General features: G+C 41.5%; 2 protein-coding genes across 2 annotated transcripts in view; both read left to right on the forward strand.

Moving 5' to 3' along the window:
* The first annotated feature begins 2,644 nt into the window (after positions 1-2,644).
* znhit2 (zinc finger, HIT-type containing 2) lies at positions 2,645-5,343 on the forward strand. Its single transcript, XM_039784690.1, has 2 exons — positions 2,645-2,762; positions 3,018-5,343. The coding sequence occupies exons 1-2, from the start codon at positions 2,649-2,651 to the stop codon at positions 4,845-4,847; spliced, it is 1,944 nt and encodes a 647-aa protein (XP_039640624.1). The 5' UTR covers positions 2,645-2,648; the 3' UTR covers positions 4,848-5,343.
* Positions 5,344-5,946: 603 nt separating this feature from the next.
* The window catches only part of lrpprc (leucine-rich pentatricopeptide repeat containing), a 57,719-nt gene continuing 45,447 nt past the window's right edge, over positions 5,947-18,218 (forward strand). The window contains exons 1-11 of the mRNA XM_039783267.1: positions 5,947-6,159; positions 7,078-7,280; positions 7,936-8,058; positions 8,271-8,392; positions 8,717-8,775; positions 9,038-9,124; positions 9,235-9,361; positions 9,614-9,758; positions 9,910-10,067; positions 10,165-10,270; positions 10,465-10,572. Coding sequence (XP_039639201.1) covers positions 5,954-6,159; positions 7,078-7,280; positions 7,936-8,058; positions 8,271-8,392; positions 8,717-8,775; positions 9,038-9,124; positions 9,235-9,361; positions 9,614-9,758; positions 9,910-10,067; positions 10,165-10,270; positions 10,465-10,572 — 1,444 coding nt within the window. The 5' untranslated portion in view covers positions 5,947-5,953. The remainder of the gene's footprint in view (positions 6,160-7,077; positions 7,281-7,935; positions 8,059-8,270; positions 8,393-8,716; positions 8,776-9,037; positions 9,125-9,234; positions 9,362-9,613; positions 9,759-9,909; positions 10,068-10,164; positions 10,271-10,464; positions 10,573-18,218) is intronic.

Genomic DNA, 18,218 nt, shown 5'->3' on the forward strand with positions numbered 1-18,218 from the left:
TATATATATATATATATGTTTTTGTAATTATATATTGACTCCTGTTATTTATCTTTTATTTATCTTTTGTACTATCCTTCTACTCCTCTCTTTGTTGATATATGATTATTCTCTTCATATTTCATCTATTTCATTATAAGTGTGTTATATGTAATGCAACCTCTGTGTTTGACAATATGTTCTATGTGCTGCTGCAAACCAGGAAACTCCTTTAAAAGAGATTTGAATCATTGAGGTGTACTTTCCTGATTAAATAAAGTTACATGTATCTCATTTTGTTTCATGTCTTATACTGTACACAACAGGTGCGATTACAGCCATTTTATATTATGATATCGTCACAAAGTCCCCAAAGTATTGTGAGGAGAGAAAAAAGCACTTGCTTTTGGGTGCTCACATAAAAACTGGACATGAGACACAGACAGGACATTTTTTCCACCACACACCCCCACATACACACACACACACACACACACACACACAAATACTTACAGTCTCCCTTTTGGGTGTCCTATAATGCCAGCTCCTTTTGGGGCTGACAGGTGACAGAACAGTCTAAATCAACATAGGTCTACTCTCTTTTACTGCAGACAAACACAGACACACACAGACACACACAGACACACACACACACACACACACACACACACACACACACACACACACACACACACACACACACACACACACACACCCCCCGCTGCTGTACAGTAGACATGCCAGGGCTGGACATGCCCAAAAGGCAGAGCCTGTTCCCTGTCACCTATCAGCTGGTGGCAGACTGCGGGATGTGTGTATGAGTGTGTGTTTGTACTGTGCATTTTCTGGGCTTTATTTTCTTGCACTCCAATCTCAATCACATTTCAATCCCATTTTACTGTAAAATCTAAACACTTTCATGACCCCAGAAATTAGTATAGGAAGGCATAAGAGCATGGACTGAGCTTCACATGTATTACACTATATATCAGAAGTTTTATTTCATACTCATCATAAATTGGATTTTCTTGCATCTTAACTGACACCACAGGGGTCCTAATGATGTGTGTTAGTGTGTATAGGGGGGCCACGTGTGTGATGGATAATGGAGGATATACGATATGTTATTTTTTGAAGGGAAAAATATACCGGTATATAATTTCTTGTAAAATGACATGATGGGACATTTAATAAAATAATTGTGAGATTATATTTATGCAAAAGGATATAAATGTAGGTTTTTATTGCTGAACTTTCACTGCGGTGTCCTGGTTTCTGAGTGATTATAACCCACCACATAACCGCTGCTGTCCAATTCTGCCCGGTTGTTACATATCATACCTATCTTTACTGTCTGTGATTAAAAGCAAAAATACCTGTGCCTAGAGGACAAAAAGCTTTCCTAACCTGGACGAGACTCGGCTTTACTACATATCATAAGTCTAACAGTCAGTCAGTAAGCTTGTGGATTTAGTGTTGGGGGTACTAACATGTCACAGGACATGCCAGGGAAGAATAAAGGAGAAACAAGGAGGCAGCACCCCACCCAGGACTACTGGCACGGCAGCCAGGGGCGGGGCCAAGACAGCATGGCACACGTTGACCTCAGACCCCCCTCCTCCTCCCCCTTTCCCCACGGGCTCTGACAGGCGGCATGGGAACCCCTTGGCCCAGTGAGGGGTGGACAGCCATCTGACAACTCCCCACCTGCATGACCTTTACCATGCTTGACCCCCTGCAGGAGACAATCACCTCATAGCAAACAGCCCCACGGGAGATGTAGACACACAGCACGGTCAGGAAGACACACATATAGATAGACATGCATAATGTGTAGGCTACACAGATTGACAGAAAGTTATGAAGGGACAGTTAGTCAGACTGTGACATGCATACATGCGTGTGATGAGTGATTACTGTCGAGTTTCAGTTTCAGTCATTTAGTTGCCAGGGAAGTCTATAGATAAGCTCATTTTAGGAATCAACTATCTTAATTTGGACTAAACAAGCCATTCATCTGTGTGCGGAGTGCCACTGGTAAGGCCTCATGGAACAAATATATAGAATTGTTTTCTCAGTTGGTTAGCAATTTACATAGAACATTTTCTGTGTATTGGTCGATGAACATTTAACCAGTTTTAGGTTTCTAGAGAACTGAATGGATACAATAACAAAGAAACGATGGCGGCAGTTTGTAGATTAGCCAAATGGCAATTTTTCAAGTTCAACAGAAAGGGCACACTGCAGTACTTTATTTTCAACAAAGTATTGCAGTGTGAACAAAAAAAATCCTCAATTTTTTTCCCGAAATTATAATTACTGTCACATAATAATGTTCTATATATGATAGTATTTCATAGATAAAATCCTTTTTGAGTTTAAAAGTTTCATAATCTTCTTCTTCTTCTTCCCTCTTCTTCTTATTATTATTATTATTATTATTATTATTATTATTATTATTATTATTATTATTATTATTATTATAATAAGTAGTAGCCTAGTAGTAATAGTAGTAGTAGTAGTAGTAGTAGTAGTAGTAGTAGTAGTGGTTGTTGTAGTTTTTATTCTTTATTAAACATTGTAAACAAACAATCATTCAGTAGGCCATGGACATTCCCTTTCTTACAATTAAATTGTTGTAGTGGTAGGAGTAGCGACAGCGCTATTGTATGTGTTACCGAAAAAAAGAAACTGCGACTTTAAGTCGACCAAACGTCATCAACAGGCGACATGGCGGCTTGATAGAGAAAACAAACGTGCAACGTTGGTGTAAACGCTGGGAAGTAAGTACATTTTGTTCTTTAAGCTGTTAACGCTGAAGAAAGACCGTTATATTGACAGTGAACGTTGCTAGCAAAGCCTTCTTGGCGACCTTTAAAGTGACTTTAAAGCGGTTTACGGATGTAACACTACGTATGTTTGTAGCCGACGTCATAGCACCTCAAACTGTCAAATCCACTTTGTGACAGAAACGTAACTAAGGATTACATACATCCCTACTAACTAACCACTCTAATTTCCATCTCTTCAATTCATAGGTTACCTCTTTCGGACTTGAGACCTTACAACTTTCTCTTCCTTTTGCTACAACATCGTGTATACCCGTTCAACCGCTAATGAATCCAGTAATTAGACGGAGGCTTCCTCCGTCTGTCAGGAGTCTTCTGACCGACATCGGTCCAAAGGAGGAGTGGACTGACACAGAGCCCGACACAGTGACCAGGGACGGGGTTCTGCTCCCGTCTAGAGTAGCTGCTACACAAGAGGAGTTTCTCACGCCAGCCAAGACACAAGAGGAAGAGGATGGTAGTAACGCCAGAAGGAGTGCAGTCTGCATGTTGTGTAAATGTAAGCCCTCTTGTTACACCTGCCCTCGGTGTAACCTACATTACTGTGGCTTAGCTTGCTACCAGAGCCCAGATCACTCTTTGTGCTCGGAGGAGTTTTACAAGGAGTCCGTTCTACAGGAGCTGAAGAATATGGGGAAAACTGAAAGTGAAGGGAGAAATAAAATGCAGGAGATTCTTGTGGGACTCAGACAAAAGGCGGAAAAGACAGATGGGGGGATGGAAAGTTTGTTGAAGGACGCTGGTATTGTGTCAGATGATGACGCAGACGAAGGGGCAGGAGAGGCAACGGAGAAAGTGCAGGTTGTGGAGCTCCTTTCCAGGTTAGCAGAGCTTCAACAGTCTGGAGAAGAGAATGCAACAGAGATTGAGGCTATTTTGAGAAAACTTGAAGAGATTGGAGAAGGGCAGCTACTGCATGGAGACATAGATGAGGGCGCTGAAGGAGCAGAAGGGGAGCTGGACTTGGCTGATCGGCTCTCAGGGCTGAATATTGACAAACTTTCAGAAGAGGAGCTGTGGGAAGTTCTCAACAGTAAAGAGAAAGAGATGTTTATGGGTCTGGTAAAGGATGGAGCTCTTGGCGGGCTGGTTCCCCTGTGGAAGCCGTGGTGGGAGGAGCATGAGGATGGAGGGAGAGCACTGGTGGAGGTGCTTAAGGAGGAAGCTAGCAAACTTGAGAAGGAAGATTCAACAACTATGAATGAACAGGAAGTTGATGATGAAGTCAAGACATCACAAGAAATTGTTCAGAGTCACACAGTCCTTCATCAGGGAAAGTCGGCTACAAAGTTGAGACAGATTAAAGGAGGAAACAAAAAGGAAACCAGCAAGGCAAAGGGAAGTTCACCCTTTCCCAGTGTCCCTCAAATTTCTGCAAAAATTCCAAAGTTGAGTTCCTTATGTGCAAACCCATCTCCCCTTGTTTGCTATGGTTTGGTAAATGCACTTTTTGGCTACACCTTCACCCTGTGCCTGTTTAACAATGACACTGATTCACTGTTGTTTGAGTTCTGTGACATGATTCTTGCTCTTTCTGAGGCACTGAACTCCAGCAGGGTGTTCAACTCTGTCCAAGAGGCCTTAGACGGTGGAGAAACTCTCATTTTGGGTGGAGGTTACCTCGACAAGGATGATCCTCTTGCCCCAGCACGGGCAGTGGAAGCCATAGCTCACATCATGACTGGCCGAGACAGAAAGGATGCTACAGGATACTGCCTAGCAGCCTTGAGTCAGCTTCGCTCAGTGCTCTCCAAGGCCAGAACAGCCCTTTCTAAAGAGGGAGAGGAAGGAGCAAGGAGACAGAAGTACTTCCTGGCAAGCAAGAAGTGTGAATTCTTTCAAGCTTGGGTATTGGACAATGCACACAGGATTCGTAGACTAGCTATTGAGTTGTGGAACGAACACAGTAAAAGAGAGAGTGTTAGGAGCAGCATGGAGGAAGCAAAGACTGTAGTTGATAAGAACTTGAAGAAAGGGAAGAACAAAGTGAATAGTAAGTTAATTGAAGAACTGAGCTAATGAAGTCCTACTTGGAACATATTACGGTTTGTAAAAGTTCATGATGTAATAAAAATCTATGAGTAAATTTTGTCACTGTGAAATTCAACAGCTAAAGGGTCATCACTGGTCTGCTCTTAATATACGGTTAAACAGTGTGTCAGCATGAGTTTAGTGATGTAAATAAAGTTCCTACAATACAATATAAGTAGACATTTTTATTTAATGATTTATTGCATTACATATTGGAAGTATAGTTTAACAAGCACAACCAAACAGAGCTAAAGTATGAGATTATGACAAGCAGTAGTAAATAAATTGACAAAAAGCAGTGGAGTATTTGCTTATGTAGGTATTTACATTTTTCTTGGACCTGGTGGTTTGCTCATACAATTTGAAGATGTAAGACTAAGTATGTGTAAGTTGAAAAAGATGCCTTGGACAATGACCTTTTTATTTTTGTTTGGTTATATGGGTTTTTGCATAATTTACAGTATATAAAATTTAACAGAATAAACTTAAGGTTATGCTGTTTTTTTTTTCTAAAGTATATTTTGATGCCAATATTTTTGTACTTAGTAATATTTTAAATGCATGACTTTCACTTAGTATTTGTACTCTGTGTTATTGCTACTTTTTGCTTAAGTAAAATATGTGAATACTTTTCTTCACACAACTTCTGTACAGAGGTACAAACAGATACATGTACAGTAGAAAAGAAAACACCATAAAAAAGATTACATTTACATTTTATAATGCCGGAGTTTGTGTTATGTGCATCCTATTATAATCATTTAATAACTTAAAGGGCTTAATGGCTTTTCAGTTTTTAACATTAGATAAGATGGTGCTATATTGCTGAAATTCATTAATAAAAGTGCAGAAAAGTTGGCTTGGTCCCTGAATAGGGAATTTTCCTAAAATAACATAGTTGTATGATATACAGCATGTTATTTTCAATCTCAAGATCTGACTACTTCTTCCATCACTGCATGGCACAGTGTCCCCATAGATGATTATAATGAGTGTGTGAGAGAACGGTGACCTGTGAGTGTGACACACAACTGACGCTCTCGCGGTGCTCTCGCGGTACTCTCGCGGTTCTTTTGACCGGTCACGTGGAGCGGATGCCCTTCCACGGTGCGACAGAAAACATGGCTGCGCTCTTGAGATCAGCCCGGTTACTCAAGTTTTCGCCTTCGGGCTTGCTTCAGATCACAGGGACCAAACGAAACGGGCCGACACTCAGTCGTCTGTACAGCGGAGCTCTCGGCGGCAGAGGGACCGGAGTTTGTTCCCGACAAATAAGCCCTACTTCGGGAAACGCGTCCAGGTATCACGTACTCTGTTAGCCCGTGTAGCTGTGATCCACGCGTGAGCGTGAAGCTGATCTGTCATTGAGGCTCAATGACAGCCAAGAGACACACAAGTAGCCACACTAATATGAGCTGCATTATTAAATGCGGCGTGCTGACATATGGGCATCATCTGTGAATAAATTGCCTGCGAACGTAAATAGTTAGCTGATTAAAGAAACATGGCTCCCGTTTTCACAAGGTGATGTTTAGATGTTGTGTAACGTTAACCAAGTCACGCTCACACAGTCTCATAATGACACTAACTTGGTCCGTATTCATAATGTTACTGTTAGCTATAACTTTGTTTGTTTCTATACTGTGTATTAGCTAGCTATAAATGATAGCTTTTAGGAAAAGGCCCATCATCGGTGACCAGCAATGCACGTTGTCATACTGTGATGCAGATGAGTTATTGTCAAATTTAGCATTTTATCATGAAGTTGCAGTGTAACGCTGGCTTCAGCTGATGTAAAAGCTAATGGATAACAGCCATGGGTTTTCTACTATGACTCTCAAGGTCATAGCTCTTAACAAAATACCAAGCAGTCAGATCATCCAGAGATGGATCTGTGTTACTGCTTATTTTGACATGTGTATTGTTGTGCACTCAACACATCCTGTGCTATTCAGACAGTTTAGGAATGCCGCTGATGAATACTTATGTCTCACATGCACCCACAGAAGAACTATGTTTATCTGTCTGTGCTTCACCCACTTTAATCATCTGTCTGTTTTTGTTCTCTCTGCCCTCCTGTCTTCTCCCTCCATTCTCTCCTTTTCTAAATTATCATTCTCTCTCTTATGCTTTTCTATCCATCTCTTCCCTTTTAACTCCTTCCATCCATCTCTGTCCCACCCCCCCCCCTCTAATGTCACAACCTAATCATCTGCAGTCGTGTGTGGCCATATGCGGTGGGGTGTGTGCGTAACTATGCTGTGGCCACAGAGCAGAAGGATGAGGCCAGCGCTGCGGTGCGGTCCAAGCAGGCGCAGCAGTTTGACTGGGCTCTGGCCAAGCTGGACAGCTCTGTGAGGAGAACCGGTCGCATCACCAAGACCCTGTTGCTCCGCATCTTCCATGATATCTGCAGGACAGGTAGGCAGGCAGAGCAGAGCAGAGCAGTGATCAGGGGGATTTAAGGTTGAATGACAGATGGAGGTGGAGACATTCCGTTGTTATTAAACACGTAATCAAACTGCTGATAGCTAGAGGTGTTGAAATTAATCAAATAATCCATGCATCGAATCGTGGACACGGACGATGCTGCATCGATAATCGGCCGGGCCATAATCGATTTCTGTTTACAATTTAATGTATGCCTAACAACCTTTCTGTTTGCATATTCTGTTGTGTTTTGCACATTCAGGAAGTGCCATGTGCTCAGTGCTGTAGTTTTATGTATCCAATTTATTTAGTATTGGAGCACTGCAGAATGTTTTGCTTTTGAAGCTTGAAAAGCTATGAATGAAATAACCTACATAGCTTTAATAGTAAAAATGTATTTGATGCATCGTGATGCATCGAGATATCGAATTGAATTGCTGACATGATAATCGTAATCGAATCGGGAGATCAGTGAAGATTCACACCTCTACTGATAGCTCAGCCTAACATTTGCATGACCCCATTTCTTCTCTTTAGGAGATCAGAAAAGTTGGCAATTAGACAAGCTGACGCTCTTGTTGTCCTTTTTCTTTTTTTTTTCTTTTTTTTACATCCACCCTCACCTTCTGTTCTTGTCTGTCTGCAGGTTATCCCAGTGGTAACCAGGCCTTGTTACTGCTGCGTAGCTGTGGGTCGCTGCTGCCCGAGGTGCCCCTGGAGGAGCGCTCTGAGCTGGCACACCGTGTGTGGGAGAAGCTGCAGGAGTTGGGTAAGAAGGCCGTACCAGTGGCAACAACTTAACCACCTTATTACCCAGAGTACCATCTTGTTGTTCACTGCTGCTGAACTTAAACATATTTAACTATGATTTCAAATATTTAAACTGTAAGAAGAGTCTTTTAATTCATATTATAAGACCGGGATTGAATTGAATACTGGGACTGAATATGTCGTAGATGATTTGCACATTGTCCTCCGCAGGTGCACAGTATGACGTTAGTCACTACAACGCCTTGCTGAAGGTTTACCTGCAAAATGAGTTCAAGTTCTCCCCCACTGACTTCCTGGCCAAGATGGAATCAGCTAACGTCCAGCCCAACAGAGTAAGCACTATAATAGCATGCTATTACAATAATAGCATGACCTGGTTAGTTTTCTGTTCGCTTGAACTCATCAACCACAACAGAGCCAATGGAGGACAAACCAACATCCCTAAAAAATATTTTGGTTGATATACAGTGTATTGTAGTTGATAATGCAAAATGAATTATTCACATCCCCTTTTAATAAAAAAAAAATAATAGCACCTCACCTGTCTGATCCACACTTGGAACAGAGCAGCACTTTTGCACACTAATGTTTTAACAATTCCTACACATTTGGTGATTACAAGCTCTGTTTCTTTTGCTTTTTATTTTCATGCACAGGTTACCTACCAGAGACTGATAGCAGCCTACTGCCAAAATGGAGATATCGATGGAGCCAGGTGAGCAAACTTTGTGTTCTGCTCGTGAACCAACCAACAACGGAGTTCATGCTCTGACATCTGCTGTTTGACAGATGGTTGCAAAACAGTATCATTCTCAAAAGCTGATTTTCAGTCAAGCTTATTGTGTGTTATGTTATGAGTTATGAATTTATTTTTTCTCCACCCCTGATTGTTATAATACCTACTGTTAGTCTTTTATAAACAGAAAGACATTGTGCCTTTTTAGATTTATTTTAACGTTCCTTATCCCCTTTCTCAGCACCATTTTGGGTTTCATGAAGAGCAAAGATTTGCCCATCACTGAGGCTGTTTTCAACTCCCTGGTGACAGGCCATGCTTGTGCAGGGTGAGTGTCAAAGCTTTTGCTCTTACAGCATACCATGTTTAATGGCTCACAATAAGTTTTGGTGTTGAAATAATGAAATGTTAAACCGGCTGTCATCTGTCACTGTGCAGGGACATCGAGAGTGCTAAGAACATCCTGCCTGTGATGCGGGGAGCAGGAATTGAACCGGGTCCCGACACTTATGTTGCACTGCTTAATGCCTACGCTGCAAAGGGAGACCTGGACAGTTTAAAAAAGGTGTGTGTTTATTCAGTTGGTTGTCAAGATGACCCTGATGCACATTTTATACATGTTTGTATGTAATGAATGGTTGCCTATCTAATGAATACCCCCACCCCAACCCCTTTCCTACTCTTCCTCTCTTCCCTATCTCTCTTCCTGCTCTACTCCTATTCCTCCATTCCGTCTGTTCCTCCCTGCTTCCCAAACTCTCTCACTCTTTCTTTGTTCTCATCATCCTTTCTGTGTCTCTCCTCCTCTCTGTTTCAGACTATGGAGGCAGCAGAGAGTGCCGACTGCAGTCTGATGGACAGGGACGTCATGCAGGTCATCTTCACTCTGGCCAAGTCCGGACACCAGCAGCACATCCCAGAGATGGTGGAGCGCTTGAGGCACGAGAGGGGCTACGTTCCAGGTACACAGACACCTGATGTTTCTCCTCATCACTGTAGTCCTCAGCAGCTAAAGTAATATCATGAACACTGCTAACTAATCGGCTGTATTTGTCCTTATCATAACTGTGTTATGAGGCTGAGCAGAAACATGATTTGTTTTTCTTCCTGTAGATGCCATGAACTTGTGTCTGAGCCTCATCACCCAGAGGCAGGAGGACACAGCTTTTCACATCCTGAAGACTTTCCCCACACTGCAGTCTGAAAGCTTCAACACGGAGTCTGCCAACCTGGGCAACTTCTTCCTCAGACACTGTGTCAACATGGACACGGTATAAATTTCACCTATTGCTCCCCTAAGCTAGTCCTATTACAATGTATGTTTAATATGCATCTGATTGTTGAAATGTCTTTGTGTGTGCACTACAGTCACTGGAGAAGATCGGCAGCTATTGCAAAGAGCTCCAGGAGTCTAATCTGCACACTGCGGCGCTCAGCTTCACTCTGTCCTGTGCACTAGAGGCCAAGAAGATCGGTACAGAACACACTTCCATTAACTTGACTTTAGAGAGACTGTTAAGTCCACTTGCATACAGATGTGTCTTCATTTACTATTTCTATACACACACACACTCATCTATGTGCATTTGTTGCATTGTGAATATGTATAGACAAGTTACTGCAGTGATGGGAAACTTAAACTAAATTTTGTTTTTAAATTTTTTGCAGGGAGGTCTTTAGAGCTGATGAAGATGTTGAAGGAGCAGGACTTTCCCATAAGGCCTCACTACTTTTGGCCCCTCCTCACTCAGCATGTGAAAGACAGCAACACAGCTGGTATACACACACACACACACACACACACACACACACACACACACACACACACACACACACACACACACACACACACACACAGACACACAGACAGACTCTGGCCCAGTACAGGGTGTGCTCCTCATGTGAACAGACAGGCAGACAAGCGCTCCGCAAGTAAAAGGTGCCGTTATCGCTGATAGCTAAAGTTAGCTAAATTAGCATAGTTGTAAATTTATAGCCTCGCTTAAGGTAAAAACTACACATAACGTTCCAGTCAGGTAATCTGCTCTGTCCGCAGTCTCTCATCAAGCGGTGGATAAGACACACATGTTTTACACAAGCACAGTGCACTAGCTCAGCTAATAGCAAATTGTTTTAAACAAGCTAAGACAAAAGCTCTGAAAGTGTAACAGTTTAGATTTGTATGCCACTTAAATTAAAATTTGACAAATTCTTAATTTCTTAATAATTCCTTAAAGATGACAATTACACTGAAGTTTTGCCTGTGTTTTGTATAAAATTCCTTATGCATAGTGTGGTTTAAGAGAAACAACCATACAATGGAACATTTTTTTTTTCTGTTCAGGTTTTAAATGACATTCTTCATACTGTATATACTTTTATCCTGTGTTTAAGCTGTCACTTGGAAGGCAGTATTGTCAGAGAGACCAGTAGATCTTGAAAGTGAACATGGTGAGTTGTTGTGAGAAGTTTGTTTTTGGACCCTAAAGCCACTCCAGCCTCATGTAAACAATTTCATGCATACGTGAGAACCTAATGGGTGCTACAGTGGAACCCCAAGAAGTGGGAAAAAAAAATGTGCCCAGCAGCGGTTTGTGTGTCCAATCTGAAATAGAGAGGGGTGCTTTTTTGGTGTGCATGATATTTTCAGTTTATGAACATGTGTGTTATTTTTGTGGTGTAGAAGGGATTTTGACTTCCTCAGTCCTCTGTACCAGAAAGAGCTTTTAAAGGAGCGTTTCCCTCAAATATTAATGCCCTACAGAGTGGTCCAACTGGGACAGATTTCACTGGGCTGGGGCAGTCAAGGGCAAAGAGGTCTGATCCTGCGTGAGAGAGTTAGAGCAGGAAGAGAAGAAAGAATACATACTGTACATACACACTTACTCCAAAACACAAACACACAGGTCTCTCTGGAGAGCTCTAGGAATAGATCGCAAAGTTTAGAACTCACCACGTCAGCCACTCTGGACAGATGAGCCAAAAAGACACTCTGACTTTCAGAAAGTGTGCTCATAGTTTTTATTCCTTTTCCTGATCTCCAAATTCGGGCCTTCTAGCCTTCTGGGTGCATGGCTACAGGACATTTTTGACCAATCAATCCTTTTTTCTTTTGAGTTTTTTTTTGTTCCACAGGCTAAACCATGGTGTATATTACAGTTAAGATAATATATATTTTTTATATATATGGCACATGGCAGTGGGCACCTAAGCTTCCTTGTTGGGGACACTGGGGGGCTCAGTGGCCTGAGGCATATGCAAACACATACATGGATGCACATGCAGGCCTGAGGTTGAGGGGTCAGAGGTCATTTTGCTCCAGTGGCTGCCCTGAAATCCTTTATCAAACCAAACTTGTTTCTCAGCTGAATTCTTCACCCAAATCTTCCTTCTTTCCTTTGCCCATTTTTTTTTTTCCACAGAGATCTAGAGGTGAGCAAAAAGCAGATTTTTCAGGTTGTGTTAAGTCACACTTTAATATCGGTCATTTCACATTGAAAGATCAGTAGCATCAGTATTGAATCACAAAAACTGAAGTAACATAACAAGCATTCATTTTGTTACTGTAAAAATATTTCAAGATGAAATAATGGGGGAGTCTGTTTGTCTCTTTTAAGAATTTAGGTTATATTCTGAAAAGGATTGAAAGATTATTTAGTTTTCCCCTCTTGATCAGCGGAGAGCACAGTTCATGTACAGTACAGGCCAAAAGTTTGGACACACCTGTACACTGTACTGTCCGGCAGATAGTCGCTCCTCCTGTTGTTTTTATTGAGCGGATGGCTGGATTCGGGGCAGTCCTTTACTACTGAGCCCTCACCCCGTGTCGGACATTTGTTCAACGTGCCGTGGAAAACTGGAATTGATGTCTTAAAGTTTGTCTTCATCATCTGCCACTTAAGACTGTTAATGGCTCAGCATGTGCAGTTTAGTGGAATATTTCTGTTCCCCATCTCGGTCTCTACTGAAGGAAAGGGTTATTTTCTTTGCCTTGTTTTTGTCAGCGATGAGCTTGTGGGGTGAAATCGTCTCAGTGACAGATAGCGGGCTTTAGAAGACTTGTCAGAATTCACAACTCATTATGAATGTACACTGTCAAATGCGTTCAGCAGCGGTTTGGCTTTTAAGTGCTTTATTTATGCTGAGCTCTGGGTCTCTCTTTGGGGTTTTTTAGAGTGATTAATAAATGATGTTCTTTCCCCCTGTCAGCTAATTGACAGCATTTGAGCTGGCAGGGAGGAGGAACTGGTTAGACCAGTTTGGCGACGATGCAGATTGACTTCTGTGTGCGGTCCAGACTGATTTTCAGTTTGAATGGTGAGATGCCTATGCGCCTTGCTTGGCAGCATGAAGAAGAGGACTAGACATGAGTTTAAACACAACCACCAGAGATGGAAAGTAACAAAGTACAAAGACTTCATTCCTGTACTCAAGTAGATTTTTCAGATATTTTTACTTTACTATTTATTTTTGTGCCGACTTTTTACTTTTACTCCTTACATTTTTAACACGAATATCGGTACTTTCTACTCCTTATATTTTACAAAATTGGCTCATTACTTTAGTTTCAAATAGGGCTGTCAAACGTTACATTTTTTTAATCGCTGAATTTCTATAGTTAATTGCGATTAATCGCATGTTTTATCACATGATTAAAATTCTATTGTTTTGCATTTCAGAGCAGTTTTTTAGTACATATTAAAAATGGAAAGCAATTCTTACCAGTGTATCCTGATTGGGAATCAAATGAATGCAAAGAAAGTGACTTTATGAACTTGATTTTAAGATTTGTATTTGTTTATTATTTATTTATTTACTGTAAACAAAAGGAAAAATGTGTGAATCTAGTCACACATTTGAATCTAGATTCAATATTAGGGTTGGATATTGTTTGGTTTGGATACCGGTGCCAAATCGGTACTTTTAAAATGGTACCGGTGCCTTAACGGTGCCTGAACTGATACTTTTTAAGAAAGTAAAAAAAAAAGAAGGGTACTAAACAACATTTGGCGTCATTAAAGAATGGCTTGTTTATTGCTAAGGCCATATGGTCAAAATTAAATGATTTAATAATAATGTAATAACTATATTATAACTTATTTCACCAGTAAATAGCTTTTGAACAACAAAAACAACCGCCAGATGGGAAAAGGGCATTTAACAATAACTTTGAATGCACCACAAGGCTGTACGTTACCAGTTTCATTGAACGCACCGTCTGTGTTTTTCCGACAACGGCAGCTGCAGATTGTTACATCCCGGTGTCGGAATCCTCTACAGTGAAATACAGACAAACTTTACACCGTTTAGCGTTAGCTGTCAGCATTGTAACAGTGTTTAATCCAGCTACTAGCTAGCGGTAGGCTAACATTAGCTGCTGTGTAGTGTTAACTAGCGTCACATGCAGCGATGTTTCTGTTGACTGTAACGTCTGTTTCAGAGCAACAGAGAGAGAAGCGCAGGCATATCGGTGGCACCGGATTGAGGTACCGAAATCCGCGTTGCTATTCCTCCAGCAGGATGTGTTACGAGGAAGTATGGCAAAGGGTCAAAATAGTAGTTGGGCGCGACGCGAAGCCGAGTGAAGTGAAAATAAATTAATAAATGGCGGTATGCGATTAAAAAAAAAGTTAGCGCATTATGCTAGGCCCTTAATCGCATTGCGGTTAATGCTGACAGCCCTAGTTTCAAATAATTTCAGTGGAGTTAGCGTTATTTTTTGCGTCATCAATACCGAATTCAATCTAATTGGATGGGAATCTACGTTGCACTTGACGCACCACTACAAGACGACTTGACCGATTCAGCGGCATTCATTCGCGGCAAATCATTGTGGCTTGATGGCGGTAACGTTAGCACATAGTAGTATGGACGGCGACATGATTGAAAACGAAGAAAACGGAGATTCCAGAGATTCGGCAGACAAGCAGCAAGACATTCCCAATCATCCTTGGGCTTATCTGACCTGTGTGTGGTCCAGGCATCTTTGCATAAAAATTCGCAAGGCTACTTTTACTTTTATACTTTAAGTAAATTTCCAAGCATGTACTTTGTTACTTTTACTTGATTTAAAGAAGTTAAATCAGTACTTCTACTTTTACCAGAGTATTTTTTAACACAAGTATCTGTACTTCTACTTGAGTACGGGAAGTGAATACTTTTGCCATCTCTGACAACCACAAACACGTAGACACCGGGGCTGCACAATATGTAGAAAATATACGATATGCGGTAATGTTGTTGAATATCACGATAACGATATTACTTGCGATAAATAAAAACATATTAAAGTGTACTCAGGTCTGCATTTCTGCTGCTTTCATTATTCTGCTAAAATACAATAAATTGCTTGTTGAATTTTAAACAAACAAAAGGAAATCATTTCCAACATTCTTTTATTGAACAAATTGAACATTGAATTGAATATAAAAGCCACCACTAAAAAAAGAATGAGTTTATTTTAGAAAGTGCAGTTTTCTACTGAGATTTTCTTTTAACGAACACAAAAAATCTCTGAGTGGCTATCGCGATATGTCGCAGCCTTTCGTGATATGTATATTGCGCCAGTTGATATTGCGATGACGATTTAAAAAAAAAAAAAAAAAAAGTTATATTGTGCAGCCCTAATAATCTTACTTAAATTCCCCAATCTTAAAGCCACACATACACATCAGACTGCATCCATTTAGTTTTTACAGTGCGGCAGAAAGAAGGACGGACAGAAGGAAAGAAAGTGGAGACCTTTTCTTTTTCTAACACACTGGCTCGTTTCTGATGGTGTTAGCCTTAACCCTCATGAATGATGCAGCCTCTCTTTTTATTTTTTATTTTTTCCTCTCTCTCTACTGCTCTCTTACACACTCAGTGTGTGTGTGTGTGTGTGTGTGTGTGTCCACACATTTGTGAGGGAGGGGGGCTTTTGGGGGGCAGTGCAGGTGATGTGACTGATGAGGAGTGACTTGATTTCATGTAAATGCAAGCGCTCTGAGGGAATTCACTTTGGATTACGCGCCCCACTGTGCACGGCCCATGAAATATTAAGCGCTGTGTCACTTTTTGTCCACAGGTGTCACTAGCGGGCAGAGAGGCCAGAGCCTTAGAATTAGAGAACAACGGGAGAGGGATAGGGAGGAAGGGAAAAATCCCTTTGCATTTTGATGAGGTGTGGATTTGGCGGGTTTAGCGGAAGCATATGCTGGGCCATACTTCCCACCTGCCGCCAGCTAGTCACCGCTTGTCAGTCCTTGCGACGCAGCACGCTCTTATCACTTCTGACATGGTGGAGCAAGAAACAGAGGGAGGGAGAGGGAGGAGAGTGCAGAGGAAGGGAGTGTTTCTGGCCTTGTGTGTTTTGGGTGATGAGAGATGTAAAGGCTCCCTTGTTTAATCTTCTTTTCTTTCTGGTTGCCCCCACCCCACCCACACCTGACTCTATTTATGTGACCTCATCGTCAACCCTTTTGCTCTTTCTTTAGGCAGCTCTACCTGTCGAGTAGAGTGGGCTGCACTAAAGAACTGCAACCAGAATCTGTAATGCAGTCCTCCATGAACTCTATCCTAGCCTCTGCTGAGTTAATTGGTGGAACGAGAGCCAAGCATCACGTTGATTAAAACATAAAGGAATGAAGGTAGTAAAGATGAAATTTTGTCTTTTCTTGCCTCATAAAATGGAAATGTTCAAACAACCTGTCAATGCCTTGCAGCAAACAAAGTCTACCTTTTAGAGAGCCATAGTCACGGAGAGATGGCGAGACAGATGGTGTTGGAGGAGAAAGGAAAGGAGAAGTGACAGGTACTCATGTCCAAGGACGGGAGGAGATGACAGCGACCGGTTCACTCCACTCCTTTTTATTTTTTCTCTCTGTCCTCACTTCTCATCTGTGACAGTTAACCTGAAGACATGAATCTGATGATGATATCTTGTGACCACTGCCATGCTTAACTCACTACTTTGATACTTGCCTGGATGGTATGTCAGGCTTTATGCTAACCAACCTGGAGAGGCCTCTACTTTTCTCAAATCTTCTCTGTGCCAAATCTTCATTTAAATTGTTCAGACAGGGTAGAAGGCAAAATGGGTTACTCACATATGAGGATTATGGAGAGAAAAGTAAAAGACCTAAAGGGAGAACAGTACAGATGACACTAAATATCACCCATTATTTTGTGTTGTATTACAGTTTTTCAAATTTATTTTCCACTCTTTTTTTTTTTTTTTGTGTAGTTCTCCACATTTGACATGTTCAAGGCACCTTAGTTTGAGTTGTATCCAGCAAGTTCATATTGTTAGACTATGGAGACTTTTTACAGGATGGATGCCAGTGTCACTTACCTTCACATAGCAGTCATGAAAGAAGCTGTGGTGGTTTAGAGGAACCAGACTGAAGTAATTTTTGTAAAGAAATCTCACCCTTTCTCCTCCCAGTCATAACTAAGTCAATTCAGACCGTAAAAGACATCATTGCAATCCGTGCAACTGCAGTACTTTCTCTTTCTGGACTTCTCTTGGAGTCTTGTCATAACTGTGAATGTGTCAGGCATGTTTCTGCACCGGGCCAATAAATAGTCCAGGACATAACCCCTGTAAAATCACACTGCAGCGTTTTTATGCTTTGGTTGTTGTATGGATGGACTAGTGTTGATCAGTGAGGGATTTTGTTACCTTTGGACAGAGCCAGGCTAGCTATTTCTGTTTCAAGACTTTGTGCTAAGCTAAAATATATTAACCGTACAGACATGAGATTGGTATGTATAAAACATTTTTTCATAAAAGCTATAAAGTGAAGAGTACTACTCACAAGCCCAACTCATGGCACTTCTTATTACTGCTTAACTAAGACATGCAGTGACTTTGCCATAAACCTGTTAATAATGGGAGTGAAAACAGACGGTAGCAGCATGTGGTTGAAAGGGTTAACAAGCTCTTTGTCACAGACTTGACTTGACAAAAAAAACACTCAAACATGCTTGTTGGACAACAGAAAAGTGCTGATAAACATGAAAGCTCACGTGCGGAAGCTGGCAAGCGAGATAGAGAGAGCTTTTGCATTTATACCTCCAGCTCTCCATTCACTTGTTTTCTGTCTGTCGGCTCACCGTGAAATGGATTATGGATTATTCAGGAGGAAAGCAGGAGCTCCCTCTCTTCTTTCATAAAAAAAACCTGGATGAAAGCGATTAGGGGGTAAGAATGGACCGGTGGACTGCCGACCGGATGGATCCTCCATTGAGAAGAAAGAGGAAGATCGCCTGTTTACTTTTTCTTGAAAGCAGGGTAGATGGATAGTGAGCGGGGCAGATGAATGAGTGATATGGATGGAGGGGAAGGCTGAATGGATGGCTGGAGTGGTTTAGGTAGCCTTACCTGGGATAATGCAGCCCCAGTCGCAGGTTTTAATGGCATATAAAAGCCTGGGACTCAT

This window comes from Perca fluviatilis, chromosome 19 (assembly GCF_010015445.1).
Source record: "Perca fluviatilis chromosome 19, GENO_Pfluv_1.0, whole genome shotgun sequence".
In the NCBI taxonomy this organism is placed as follows: Eukaryota; Metazoa; Chordata; class Actinopteri; order Perciformes; family Percidae; genus Perca; species Perca fluviatilis.